At 46.8% G+C, this 15,276-nt stretch overlaps 1 protein-coding gene across 1 annotated transcript in view; it reads right to left on the bottom strand.

Moving 5' to 3' along the window:
- The window catches only part of TNFAIP8L3 (TNF alpha induced protein 8 like 3), a 42,131-nt gene extending 27,061 nt beyond the window's left edge, over nucleotides 1-15,070 (bottom strand). Inside the window, exon 1 of the mRNA XM_043471996.1 lies at nucleotides 14,760-15,070. Coding sequence (XP_043327931.1) covers nucleotides 14,760-14,811 — 52 coding nt within the window. The 5' untranslated portion in view covers nucleotides 14,812-15,070. The remainder of the gene's footprint in view (nucleotides 1-14,759) is intronic.
- Between the last annotated feature and the right edge of the window lie 206 nt (nucleotides 15,071-15,276).

Here is a 15,276-nt window from a genome sequence, read left to right as displayed (position 1 = left end):
GGGCTACTCTCTAGTTGTCGTTCGCAGGCTTCTCATTGTGGTGACTTCTCTTGCTTCAGAGCATGGGCTCTAGGCTGCTTGGGCTTCAGTAGATACGGCTCCCAAGCTCTAGAGCACAGGCTCGATAGTTTGTGGTGCACGAGCTTAGTTGTTTTTAGGCATGTGGGATCTTCCTGGATCAGGTATCAAACCTGTGTCTCCTGCATGGCAGGGAGATTCTTTACCACTAAGCCACCAAGAAGCCCCGCAGAGCTATTTTTATATGGAGAGTTTTTTTTTTTTTTTTAATGAAATAAAGAAAACCAAGGATGGTTGGAACCAAACTTCTTTACCCATGACAGCGTGCTAGCCCATCACTGACTTCCCTCCTAGGGTGAAGGGAAAGACAGGTGATAGTCTCTAGAGATCCTGCTTGGGTGCTTATAGAACCTGCTGGTCTTAGGATATGCCATCCATCACTCTTGACATAAACACCTGCTTTCTCTAGGAATGTACTCCTCTCTCAATTATTCTTCCTCTCATATTCTCTGATCTCTCCTTTAAAATCCACAGTCGTCATATTCACCCACTTGCAATTAATAAGATATGGCTTTTCAATAAGGAAACTGATACTGCTTTCCACTTAAAGATTAAGAAAGTGATTTTTTTTTTAAAAGTTCAATTTGTATGCTCTCTATCTTTGATCTTTTTTTTTTTTTATTAGTTGGAGGCTAATTACTTCATAACATTTCAGTGGGTTTTGTCATACATTGATATGAATCAGCCATAGAGTTACACGTATTCCCCATCCCGATCCCCCCTCCCACCTCCCTCTCCACCTGAAAGTGATTTTTTTAATGGAAGGGGGAACTTTTCTGGCAGGGTGAAAATGCTTAGTTACTATATGTTTTTATATCTGAGAATGAGTAAAATAATCATCAGTATCTTTAAGTTCAGTTCAATCGCTCAGTTGGGTCCAACTCTTTGCGACCTCATAAAATAATCATATTTTATAATATAAATCAAGAAAGTAAAGATAGACAAAATGCTAGCTGATGGGGAATATCAGTCACTAAGGGTGAATGGGGCTAATTTAAAACTAGGTTAAAAACTAATTAATGTGAGTCTAAAGGGTGAACACCTTTGTTTCCTATAAGTTTCCTGACTGGGCTATCCCTATTTGATGGACTTGAGTAAAATAAGGTGGAGATAGGGAGGCAGCAAATAATACTGGGGCCATGATATCTCTTATTTTCAGCTCCAAGATACACACAAAATCCAATACATTTTTTCTTTTTCTTTTATTAAAGTATAGTTAATTTACAGTGTTATGTTAGTTTCAAGTGTTCAGCAAAGTGATTCAGTTATATATATATATTTTCTGATTCTTTTCCATTATAGGTTATTACAAGACCTCAATAATTTCTAATTCCTTCAGAAATAGATACATATAATACTTAATATCATATTAACTTTTCAATGGGCTTCCCAGGTAGCTCAGTGGTAAAGAATCTGCCTGCCAATGCAGGAGATGTGGGTTTCAATCCCTGGGTTGGGAAGATCCCCAAGAGAAGGGAATGGCAACCCATTCTAGTATTCTTGCCTGGGAAATCCCATGGACAGAGGAGCCTGGTGGGCTTCAGTCCACGGGGCCACAAAGAGATGGACATGACTGAGCGACTAAACAACAACAACATTTCAATAATGAACTTTTTTGGAAAGACAGATCAAACTTGGAGGTGGATGACCAATACCTCCTAAAAGCTAATAATCCTGTTAAAACAGAATTTTAAATGCCTCTTCTTTTTTTCAAATTGTAAAAGTAATGAAGACAAAGTCAATGTGAGGATGAACAAGTGGAAACTGAAAGTCACTCATGTTTGGAATGGGGGTTGGGAGGGAGCATGGTCAGGGATAGAGGATGTACACACTGCTGGTCAGCAAGCAACAGCAAGGCCACAGTCTAGAGCCAAAATGGCTGAGTCAGCAAGCTCACCCCGCAGGTCTATTTGGCTTGCAAGGTTCTGCTGCCCTTGGCCTCAAATCTATAAGCTCATTATCCACCCTGACTATTCATACTTCCTATACCTGGCATGGAGGCTTAGGCCAGGTGGGCTCAGAAGGGAGTGTGTGATAAGGTGTAGGTGCAGAACTGAAGCCAGGGCAGTGGGTAAGTAGGAAGGGGGCTGAGGAGAGAAGCCTCATACAGAAGTGTGAACATATACCCATTTGACCCCAAAGTCTGGGCTTATATATTTTTAGGTTGCACATTTAGATTTGTTTCTGTCCCTCCAATTTTTTTTGGAGGGGGATGCAGCTTTAAATAGTGGAAATCTACCACTTATTTTGTGATTTGGGGTAAATAATCTCTGTGGATGTGTATCTTTATCTATAAACTGGGAATAATTCCTGCTTTCTCCATGTCCTGGTTTTGCTCTGAGATCACGTGTATAGAAGATTTCACTCTTCTTATGACTTCACAATTTAATTTTGAATGACTTGGTGGCTGGTGAGGTCGCCAGAAGAGCTGAGAGAGGGTGATGGCAAGGTAACAGTCCAGGTGTAGCTGTGCTGAGTTGGGGTGTCTCCTGGACAGTAAGAAGATGAAGCCCAGATGACTTTGAAGGGCAGGATTCTTGCTCTGGAGAAAGGACCAGGTTAGACCACAGCTTTGGGAACTTTTAGCTTCATGCTGGAAAAATGGGCGGGCTTTTCCAAATGAAAAAGGGCTTCCCTGGTGGCTTAGAGGGTAAAGCGTCCACCTGCAATGTGGGAGACCTAGGTTCAATCCCTGAGCTGGGAAGATCCCCTGCAGAAGGAAATGGCAACCCACTCCAGTACTCTTGCCTGGAAAATCCCATGGACGGAGGAGCCTGGGAGGCTGCAGTCCATGGGGTCACAAAGAGTCGGACACAACTGAGCAACTTCACTTTTCCACTTCCCAAATGAAAAGTGGGCAGGCTTTTCCAAATGAAAGTGTATTGTTAGAAAAGAACAAGGCCAAGAGCAAAGCCTTAGGAGACACAGGTAGAAAAAGGTATTAATGAGGGATGGCAGAAGGGGAAATTAGGGATAAAGGGAAAAGGAAGTGGAAGAGGAACCAGAGATCAAACTGCCAACATTCGCTGGATCATAGAGAAAGCAAGGGAATTCCATAAAAACATCTACCTCTGTTTCATTGGCTACACTAAAGCCTTTGACTGTGTGGATCATAACAAACTGTGGAAAGCTCTTAAAGAGATGGGAATACCAGAATCTTACCTGTCTTATCTTACCTGTCCCATCTTAAAGAGATGGAAATACCAGAATCTTACCTGTCTCCTGAGGAATCTGTATGCAGGTCAAGAAGCAACAGTTAGAATCCTGCATGAAACAACTGATTGGTTCAAGACCAAGAAAGAAGTATGACAGGGCTGTCTGCTGTCACCCTGTTTGTTTAACCTATATGCTGAGCACATCATGAGAAATGCCAGGCTGGATGAGTTACAAGCTGGAATCAAGATAGGTGGGAGAAACATCAACAACCTCAGATATGCGGATGATGCCAGTGTAATGGCAGAAAGCAAAGAGGAACTAAAGAGCCTCTTGATGAAGGTGAAGAAGGAGAGTGAAAGAGCCGGCTTAAAACTAAATATGAAAAGATAAGATCATGGCATCCAGCCCCATTTCCTCTTCTTGGGCTCTAAAATCACTGTGGATGGTGACTGCACACATGAAATCAGAAGATGATTGCTTCTTGGCAGGAAAGCTGTGACAAACCTAGACAGGGTGTTGAAAAGCAAGGTCTGTATAGTCAAGGCTGTGGTCTTCCCAGTGGTCATGTACAGTTATGAGAGCTGGACTATAAAGAAGGCAGAATGCCAAAGAATTGATGCCTTTGAACTGTGGTGCTGGAGAAGACTCCTCAAAGTCTCTTGGACAGCAAAGAGATCAAACCAGTCAATCTTAAGGGAAATCAACCCTGAATGCTCATTGGAAGGACTGATGCTGAAGCTGAAGCTCCAGTATTTTGGTCATCTGATGTGAACAGTGGACTCATTGCAAAAGTCTCTGATGCTGGGAAAGATTGAGGGCAGGAGGAGAAGAGGGCATCAGAGGATGAGAGGGCTGGATGGCATCACTGATGCGATGGACTTGAACTTAGGCAAACTTCAGGAGATGGTGAGGGACAGGGAGGCCTGGCATGCTGCAGTCCATGGGGTCTCAAACAGTTGGACATGACTGGGCAACTGAACAACAACAACAACAGGGAAAATCAGGATTACATATGATCAGAGAAACCAAAATTTAAAAAAGTCAAGAAAATTCACATTTAATTCCCATCATGTACTGCTTTGGGTGCACTAAAAGTTGACTGTATTAACTTAGCTCTGCTTGCTTTGTTTGACTGAGACTGAATCTATGAATTAAATCTTAAGGGTGAGAGAGAGGCTAACACAGGTGAACAAATTTCCCTCCTTCCTTATAAAGTAAAAAATCAATCTAAACAAAGGGTAAAAGCATAATTGGAGAACTAGAAACCAATAAATGTATTCCCGAAGCTGGAAGTTATTAAACTCAAAGTAAATTAACCTTTGCAATTGTCGCCATGCATCTATAAAACCTACCAAATTCCTCTTGGGTATTTAAAAAAAATGTAAAAATATTCTTAGGGCTCCATGTAGGGCTCTCCTGACTGGTGAAGTGGGCCCGGTACATGGGAAGGGCCTGGTGTGGGCCTGTGGTGTCTGACTTTTGGGCGCTGTGCTGGGAGGGAGAAAGCTCAGGAGAGGAAAAGGGGAGGGGGATGGCAAGAACACTGTGGAAGGTGTCAAAAGGAGACATGGAAGTGGTCCTTTTGATATCCCAACACCCAGAATAACTCTGATCCTTTTTTAAAATTATATATGTTTTTGCGGAGCAATAGAGCCAGAGTATCTGGCTTCCAGCTCTGGTGCTGATGCTGTCTGGCAGTGTAGCCAATGTTCTTACTAAACATTTCAGAAGCCGGGCTCTTGTTCTCTTACAAAACTTCCTTCCTCTCTAAATAAAGGTCTCTTGCATTTTTTAGGATGGCTTTTGGACTACACTCTTTTGGAAAAGCCCATCTATTCTTGGGACTCAATCTAATTTTCTTCTTTGTACTGTTTTTGCATATTCTATCATGAGCTTGCATTCCTTTGGTTGGAAAATAATGTTACTGAAAAGCAATAAGTAAGAAACCCAAACCCAAGTTGTTCAGCTCAGTATCTCGTCATTGTGCTATAGTCTCAACTTTGAGTTTTTTCTTGCCCTTGAGTCCAACTGGTCACCATGTCCTGGTGATTCTATATCTAGAATGATTCTAAATACTGGAGTGCAAAAAATGCCTAAGCGCACTCTCATCGAGGGAACATTTGTTTGGCACCCCTCTTGACGCTGCTTTTCAACCCTCTCTCCTCTCTGTCTCCTCTTCCACCACGTTGCCAGGTCCCTAGACATACACATGGTGGCAGGGTCCTTCCAGGACCTTCTCTCCCTGACAGCTGCTTTGTGCTGCTCTCCTCTTCTTCCCTCCTAAACCAACCCTTACTAGCTCCTGTTTTGGAACCCATGACAGCCCCTCCTTGCCCATGTATTATTGGGCCACTGCAGGAAATGTCTGCAGCTTAAAACTGGGCCTTCTGGAGGTAGAATGTCCTAACCTACCAGTAGGAGCCTGAAGAAGGAACCTTAGCGTCCAAGGGCCCTGTGGGAGCTGGTGGCGGATGTAAAGGAGCCTGGTGGCATCTACTGACCTAATGACAGAGTTTACCACAGTAAAGAGCACCGTGTTTGGAGTTTAGACTGGCTCCATATCCACTGAGAAACTGAACATCCCTGAGCAATTTACTTAACCTCCCCGTTCCTCAGTTTCCTGGCCTATACAATGGGGCTATTTATAGTACCTAATCTATAAGGCCTGTGTAAGTCTTTCAGTTCAGTTCAGTTCAGTTCAGTCACTCAGTCGTGTCCGACTCTCTGCGACCCCATGAACCGCAGCACGCTAGGCCTCCCTGTCCATCACCAACTCCCGGAGTCCACCCAGACCCATGTCCATTGAGTCAGTATGCCATCCAGCCATCTCATCTTCTGTCATCCCCTTCTCCTCCTGCCCTCAGTCTTTCCCAGCATCAGGGTCTTTTCCAGTGAGTCAGCTCTTCACATGAGTTGGCCAAAGTATTGGAGTTTCAGCTTCAGCATCAGTCCTTCCAATGAACACCCAGGACTGATCTCCTTTAGGATGGACTGGTTGGATCTCCTTGCAGTCCAAGGGACTCTCAAAAGTCTTCTCCAACACCACAGTTCAAAAGCATCTTAAATACCATATAAATAGTTAACCTTGTCTCAAATACATTGTATGTGCTTAGATAATATAAAATTAAGTACAAATTCAAAACATCACTATTATTTTACATTCAGTACCAGCCCTCTGGGACTGGACTCTGGCTGGCAAAGACCATTTCTCATCTTGTTTAGTATGTTTAGTATATGCCACAACTTCTTAAATCTACTTTCTCTACCTTGTGACCTGAACCCCAGTCTTCTCTCCCTGACTTTCTTAATGTCATTCCAAGCAAACCAAGGAACCAGACTCAAGTGTGGTAGGGAAGAGCTGCTGCAGAGGCCTGCCAGGCAGACGGCCCCCTTCACTTCCCTCCCATATTATTCCCCCCAAATCTGGTTATATCTTCCTAGCATAACCCTCAGGCCCCAAATTAGGAATGCGGGATGTGTGTGCTCACCAGAACAACCCTTTACAGAATTTCCTCCTGCACATGAAACTGGATGCCTCTACGATAGAAACATCAACTGCGAGTTTCCATAAAGCTGTGTATCACCAAAATGCTTCCTTTCCAGGCTAGAAAATTTTCTCAGAAAGCATATTTTACTTTCAAGAAGACAATCTAGAAACTAGTGGCTGCTCCTGTGGTTTTTCAGCTGTTTAAACCAGTATTTGGACACCACCAAAGTGTCTCTCTCTCTTTTTTATTTCCTGGAGAACTGAATTACAAAATACTGGTTTCTATTAGGGTGTGTCTAGCACTTTCTTTGCGGCCAAGCCTTCCATTTTTATAGTCTGCACACTAGATTTTCCATGAACAAGCTCAATTTTATTCCCAGGCAATGATGTTTAGGAAATCCAATATGAACATGAAGACTGTTCTAAGGCAGTTTCAGAATTTGTGCTATGCTGTTGCCTAAAAAGAGCACTTCTGATGTATAAAAAATATGTTTTGGGGGCATGTCGTAATATATGTTGGGGAAAAGGGTACTCACTACTCTTTATATTTTCTTAGATTGGGCTATCTCAGAGAACTTATCTGCTAAATTCTTCTTCTCAAGCCTTTATTTCTATACTTGTACAGAGTACAGCCCAAACACCCACCTACACAGGCATTTTACAGTAAGAGTTAGAAGCCAAGTGACTGAAAAACAAAACAAAATTATGTATATAGTGTCTTTACAGAGATTTACATGTGAATTCAGATGGGAGCCAATGGTAACTCTGGAGGAAAATGAACCAATTAAAGAAAAGTGCTAATGGAAAGTGTAACTATAATTTGGTTTTGCTGACAAATAAAAAAGCAGGTGCCATATTTTTAGAGAAAAATAATGTAGAAAATAGCTTTATATTTACATACACATACACATTTTCTCTCCATCTCCAGAAATTTACACATTGGCCACACCACCACAACACCCAGTTTTACATTATGAATATGTCCACCCTCTCCTCCTTTTAGCCCTCTAAGGGGGCCCTACTGGGCTACACCAGGCTTCTCACAGACTCCTTTCTGTCCCACCTTCTCTGTGTCCCTTGGCTCATTCTTCCCATTGAAATCCTTCACTCCTTCAAGGCTATCATCAAGGCCCATCTCCTCCATGAAGCCTTCCCACCAGAACCCCAAACCATTAAGCCCCATGCTCCAAATCTGACACTATTTAAAAAATTTATTTCAATTAATTTATTTGGCTGCACTGGGTCTTAGTTGTGGCATGTGGGATCTAGTTCCCCAACCACGGATTGAATCTGGGCCTTCTGCATTGGGAGTGCAGAGTCTTAGCTACTGGACCACCAGAGAAGTTCCTGAATCCTCCACTATTTATTGCTGATGCTGTCAATTTTACAGATTCATTTTGGATAGGCATTTTCTCTCCCTATGGCTGCAAGTCTCTTGAGGGCAGGGCCACATCTAATTCCATTTCTTAAAAAAAAAAAAACCCACAAAAACCAAGTTTTATTTAATTTTTGGCCACAACCTATGACATGTGGGATGGATCTTAGTTTCCCTACCAGGGATTCAACCCACACTTCCTCCATTGGAAAGTGGAATTTTAACCACTGGACTACCAGGAAGGTCCCTAATCCCATTTCTGTCTGCTACCATAGTCCCCCCACATACTGAACACAAAACAGATGATGAACCAGTATCTATTGGGTGGTATGGGTTGAACAGCTGGGTGCAGATCTGTGAGATCTAGAATGGCTAGTTTCATCTGGCTATCTAAATTGCTCTAATGAGGTCCAGATAATATTCATAGCTGCCTATAGGCAGGGCTGCTACCCCTCATGAAACATTCCTGGAAAACTATGGAGGCCACCCGTTGTAGATGCCATGGTGTACGACCCAGGTCCCCCTTCAGGAATGAAAGGCCAAGCACTCCATAAGCTGCTGGAAGTGCTGCCTGCAGACAGCTCTCAGCTGAAGGGGACAGCTTTGTCCAAGACGCAGGGATGGCCTGCATCTAATGACTGATCATTATGTCAGGGGATATAAAAGCCTCGTCCCTTAGCTCAGCTCAGTTCTGTAGGGCTTTCCACCTTCAACTTGTTGTTGGGCCTGCTCTGCAGCTCAGCTCCGCCCTCTGCCCAGCCTGGCATCCCTCCCCTCTATTTGTCTTCCCCAGGTATTGATCCCAAGACCCTCTCCCAATACACACTGCATGCTAACCTCCATCTCAGAGCCTGCTTCCTGGAGAACTGACTTATACCAGAATTTGTAGATCCATCCATCTATCCAAGCAGCCAGCCAGCCAGGCAGTAACCTACCACTGTGTTTAGGGCACACAGGTGGTGTTGGTGAGAGGTGATACAGAGGAAAAAGGCCCAGTCTTTACCCTTAGGGAGCCAAGGCCAATACCAGATGTGAGACATGTACAGGAATAACTGTAAAACACACAATGGAAAGTGGCTGGTGTCAAGAGAGAACATATAAACAGAGACGTGGCCAGGATGTAACCTCGGGGCAATGGTGTGAGTCTTCCTGCACTGGCTTAAGCTGTGGCCATCAGTACCTGTGTCCTATCTGCCCATCTGATCCCAAGCCCTCCTAGAGACAGAATGGACTATGGCCTTATATCTCTTTTCATGGCCCCATACTTCCCAACACAGAGTCCCAGATAGTGCAAGTGATCTTAAAACACTGAAGCAAAGCACTGAAGGAAAGCGTTGGCAGTCCTACTTTATAGGACAGGTTTTTGGCTGCCTATCTAGCCTGTTAGTGCAGGGCTCTCAGGAGGCTTCTCAAATTTCTCATTCATTTACTAGGTCCATAAAACCTTGGAAACATGAAAGCATGAGGCAAGGTCCTGATCCTCAAAGCAGCCCACTGTGTGGATGGGGCCAAAGCCCCTAAAAATGTCCACAAATAAGAATGAGACCTGGGACTATGACTAATAGCCGAGTAGTTCATCATCCCCAGGTGGTGTCCTTGCCCGTGGTTGTGTGGTTGTTCAGTCCGTTAATTGTTAATTTGTCAGGCGACAAAGGTTACTGAATAGCCTCCACAAATAACCCAACAACAAGAATCAACAAACTCCAGAACCTCATGATCCTCCAAAACCAATGTCCCAGCATAATTTACTATGGGTGGGGGGAGGTGTCTGTAAGCAAAACTTTGTTGTTATTCACTCACTAAGTCATTTACCACTCTTTGTGACCCCATGGACTGCAGCATGCCAGGCTTCCCTGTCCTCCGCCATCTCCCGGAGCTTGCTCAAATTCATGTCCGTTGAGTTGATGATGCCATCCAGCCATCTCGTCCTCTGTCATCCCCTTCTCCTCCTGCCTTTAATCTTTCCTGTCATCAGGGTCTTTCCCTCACTATTAAGCATCTGATGGAAAGAAAGGAAGCGCTGGTGGGGTGGGGAAGCCTGTCTCCTGCATTTCCCTGCCTTAGTCCAACTCAACACGCCAGTCCCCTTCCACTGTCCCTCTCCTTTTACTGCTTTTGTACAATCTGTCACCAACTTCTGTTGTTTGTTTCTCTGAAATGGCATTTGCATCCTTCCTCTTCTGCTTCGCTTAGGGATACCATCCCCTCTGACTGTGTGGTCACACCCTGGTAGCCGAGACTCCAAGCCTAGGCCATCTCCCTACTTCATGTCTGTCAGATGTGGCTTCTGTAAACAGAGCTCTTAGTCAGGGACATCTCTGCTCTGCTATCAGCTCAACTGGGGCTCCTTCAGCGCCATCAGGACCAAGTTATTAAGACCCCCTCTAGTAAGTGGCTCTCGTACATTCATCTATATTTCCCAGTACACCTTAGTATCCCAGAGGAGGGTATGGCAACCCACTCCAGTATTCTTGCCTGGAGAATCCCACAGACGAGTAGCCTGGCAGGCTACAGTCCGTGGGGTCACAAAGAGTCGGGCGCGACTGAAGCGACTTAGCGCACACACACGCACACCTTAGTATACGCCCTCCACTCCCAGTGCTTCCCTGTTTACCTGTGCCTTTGCTCAATGGTGTCTGACTTCTGGAACACCTTATCTCCTCCTGGCTAACTACTGAATCCTACCCACCACTTTGCTACTCTGTCTACCTGGACCAAGCTTAGGACCTAGGGAATGGGAAAGACAGGGAGGGCAACGTCAGAAGCCTGCTGTTTTCCTACTTCTTTTATTATCTTGAGGTTTCCTTACCACATCCCGACTCCATCGCATGGAAATGCTTTTCTGTGGCACCTACCCAGCCACAGGGATGCTCCATCAGTGTGACTGCTCGGCGCTAGCTCTGGGTAGAGGGAGCTTGTCTGTTTCAGCTGGGGTAGACGTCTCAGTTTTACAAGCCAGAAAGGAAAAAAACTGACACTGCTAATGTTTACTCACTTGTTGCTTCTTAGGAAAGACTTTCAGTCTGCTGAGTTAATATACCAAGCTCTAAGATTTCTGAGAGATGGATGGTGGGTTTCTCAAAGGAGAGACTGCCAAGTTGGGTCTCTGGAAAGAATCCAGTGTTCCATAAACGCTGTTTCTTTCCTAATCATAGACAGAACCATAAAACTACAGAGAGGCAAAGGAGAGCTTCAGACAGCAGAATGACATAGAAGCACCATCCTCTGCTTCTTGAAAAATAGAAAATGCAGATTAGGACAGATCTTGTCCACACTCCCCCCTTGACCTTCCGATGCAGGGACTGCTCCATGAGAGAGCAGTAAGGCAGTAAGGCAGACACTGCAGAGATCTTTGGAAAAGGCTCTTGAAAGGGGTACAGTAAAGACATTTCCTCACTCCTCTGCCAGTTTTTGACCAGGAAAGTTATGAGATGGGCAAAAATGGAGAGCAGACTAGTGACTATCTCCCCTGTCTCCTGTTACCTTGAAGGGAAAAGGTGAACCAGCGTGTGTGGGGATTAACCCCTGTTCTATCGGAAGTGGCATAAAAATGGCTAACCTCTAGGTTAGAAGGTAGACTGGATAAGGTGTTCTCTACTTTGTGCAACTTTCTCCAGAGCTAGAAGAGACAGATGGTGAAAGCAGTAGTTTTGAAGGTACCCGTCTTTATGCCTTGAACTGGAAGATGAGGATGAGAAGAGGTAACTTAAAAATAGCCTCTCCCAAACAAACACATCTGTGTGTGTGTGTGCACATACACATGAGACAGAGTGAAAAGGAGAAAATTCAAAACAAATCTTCTCAGGCAATTACATTAATGTAATAATAATGACAATAATACTAATTGTTTTATATATGTTATAAATGTTTTATACATGTTATAAATGTTTTATACATGTTTTATAAATGTTATAAAATGTTATTCCCATTTTACAGATGGGGAAGTTAACTTGCCCATCAGGTGGCGCTAGTGATAAAGAACCCACCTGCCAATGCAAGAGATGTAAGAGATACTGGTTAGATCTCTGGGTTGGGAAGAACCCCTGGAGAAGGGAATGGCAACCCACATCAGTATTCTTGCCTGGAGAATCCCATAGACAGAGGAGCCTGGTGGGATATACGGTCCACGGGGTTGCAAAGAGTCGGACACGACTGAAGCAACTTAGAACACATGGGGGTAGAGATTGAGACCCAGGTCTTTCTGATTTCAGAGTCTAAGCTCAGGACTTTAATAAGGTCCATCTTGCAGCAGGGCTTTTCTACAAGTTCAGGAAGGAGAGGGCATTGAGGAGGAAGCAGCCCTCCTCTCAGCTCCCTGTGAGGTGGGTACACACAAATACACACATTAATACTCTAAGATGCCCCACTTCCTCTGCTGTCCTCAGTTACAAACCCACCCAGCTTGCACAGGTCCACAGATAGATGTCATGTTACTTACAGGGACAATGATCACCCCTACGGATAATTTAACCTGTATCTGAAGCTGCAACAGGAGTTTCCTTTTGATAGGATGTAGCCACAGCCAGATGATGAATTAACACTTAGTTTTGAAGGTGTCACGAAGACTTTAAGATTGAAAGTAATGAGTGAGACTGAATGCCATTTAGCAGAATGACTTGTGACATTCAAATAAATGTTCAACTTGTGAGATTCAAGCACACAGAGGAAGAAGGAATGACTGTAGAAAACAGTAAGGCACAAACAAATGGTGACAGCTCATAGAACTGGCTGCCCTATTCTTCACCGGATCCATCCAACCTCGGTAGTCACGGCTCGGCTGCTGTTAGTAGAGGTCTTCCACACAAACAGACATGAACCCCCAGGGATATTCCTTGCTGAGCAGGCTGCAGGGAGAAGCAACCAGACCCTTCAGAACTCTTTTCCTCCCCTGTCATCCAAGTACCAACTCTTCTCAGTGTCTCCTGCCACCCCCCCCTTCTCCCCCCCTCCTCTTTCTCAGAGCCTCCTTATCCTCCTCCCCTTCTCCATCAACCGACATAAAAGATCTGAGGGTGGGAGCCCGGAGAGCATGTTAGTTCCTGAGATTTTGAGAGAGTAAAGTTTCAGTGTCAATGTATCCACCTCCCCTCCTCCTTCTGAACTCTAGAGATATACTTAGATACACACAGAACACCCACTGGAACTTTTAAATGATGGGAAGAGATCCACAAGCCACCTGTGAAACAAAAGCTTGGTGCTTCATAGTCATGGGAACATACAGGTTGGAGAAGAGCTCATGTTTATTAATCAGGTCCACACATACCTACACAAAGCAGGTGGCCCTTGCACAGAGATAGGAGTCCACACACACAGGCATCTTGACAATGCCACCTTGCTTCTCCTCCATCCTCCTCTCTTCCCACCGAGCTGTAGGTATTTACCACAGCTGCTTTGTGAGGTGCAACAGAAAGGCAGTCACTCCGCCCTTGGCTGTGCCCTGGCTATGATTTATGGGTAAGGCACCTAACCCAGTTCTGGAATATGGAGATAGTAACCACCATGCTAGGTGCTGTGAGGATGAAGGAGAATAATATATGCAGGGCCTTTGGCACAGCTTCTGGTGCTGACTTGCCTGATTCCCGAGCCTGTCTTTCCTACACGCATGCCTGGGCTGATGGTGTCTTCTGACACTTGGTTCCCACCCTGGGGACCCTGTCTGACACTGGTAAGAGTGGGAACTAGTCTGGGACCTCGGATCTGTACCCGAGGACCCCAGCTCTCTGGTCACAGGTCTGCTGACCACGGCCAGCCTGCAGGGCGGCGTGGAGCGCGGGGAGCCACGGGGTACTTGCGAGTGCCATAGGTCTTCTGCCCCTGGACCCGTGGGCGGTGGGTGGAGCGGGCCAGTGGAGGTGGGCAGAGCCCAGTGGTAAGTCAACTCAAGGCTGTGGGTGGCTTTCTCCTGTTGCTCAGTATCAGGAAGAGCGGGGGAGGACATTCATTTTTTCCTAATTGCTAATTCCACCCATTGCTTCGATTAACTATCGATTGTGAAAAGCTGGCGGCTCCCCTTAAAGGCCAAGCTCGGCCCCCGCGCGCCACCGTGTCTGTCTCCCTGGACCCTTCGTGGGGGACCTCCTCCGCGTGTGCAGGGCAGCGATGGGCCAACGCTTCTGCACCGGCTCATCTAGCAACCTCGGGAATCGCAACCGCGAGCTGTGGTTTGAGTCCTGCCTGGCCACCCGCGGGGGCATTTTCTTCCTCGAGTGTCCTGTCACGCCCTCGGAGCCGGTCATCTGTTCCGCAGCGTCCCTGGAGTCCGGGGTTCGAGGACCCGGCCGGCTCTTGGAAAGTTATTTCAAAAAGCAGATGTGTTGCAACCCTCACTGCAGCAAACTACAGGACACAGATTTCCCGAACCTTGTCACTCCCCCGGCCCAACACCTCCCCACCCCCTGCCCCGGCCCGACGACCCGAGCCCTGCAGCGCGGAAAGCCACCTTCAAACGCACCTACTCTCCCTCCAGCGCCCAAATGCAATGGGGAGAAAACCCCAAAGCAAAGTCAGAGCGCAGAGTCGTCCCAGTCCTGGCCTGGAAAGGATCGGACTGTTGGGGATCGGCCTCCCGCCCGGCAGCTCCGAGAAATACTCGCGATTTCCCGCCCGGGCCTCCCCTCCTCGATGCCCCAGTGTTCCTGGCGGGGCTGCCCCGACTCCTCGTACCTGCGGCGGTCCCAGGCTCGCCCTCGCTCTGCTCGCCGGAATCTGAATCCATGCCGCCGACTGGCGTTCACAGCCGTCCGCCCGTCCCCGGGACACCCGGGGCCGGCGTCCGGACTCAGCCAGCCGCGTCGCACTCCGGCCGGGCAATGCGCGGCGGCCGCGGCAGGGGGCGGCTCGGCAGAGGCCAGCGCGGCCCGCTCTCCGCTCCCCGCGCCCGCCGGCCGGTGCCTGCGCGCGAGGCGAGCGCGGGGCGGAGGGTGGGGCGCGCCGGGAGAGCCGGGAGGAGGGCGGGGAGCCGCGAGCTGGGAGGAGCAGGAGCGTCCGGCGCCCCGCGGGCTCCAGACTGGGGTTAAATACCCGGGGGAGGCGCCGCTCCTCCACCCGCGCTCCGCGTCTGGCACCCGCAGCCCTGGACTTGCGGAGCCGGGCGAGGTCGTGCGAGTTGGCGAGGCTGAGCCCCTTCCCTTGGAGGTGGCCAAGTTTGGAGAATTCTTAAATGAAAAAGCTCCTCTACCCA

This window comes from Cervus canadensis, chromosome 6, assembly GCF_019320065.1.
Source record: "Cervus canadensis isolate Bull #8, Minnesota chromosome 6, ASM1932006v1, whole genome shotgun sequence".
NCBI classification, from domain to species: domain Eukaryota; kingdom Metazoa; phylum Chordata; class Mammalia; order Artiodactyla; family Cervidae; genus Cervus; species Cervus canadensis.
Note: the sequence above shows the minus strand (reverse complement) of the source record. Positions and strands in the feature narration are given on the sequence as shown.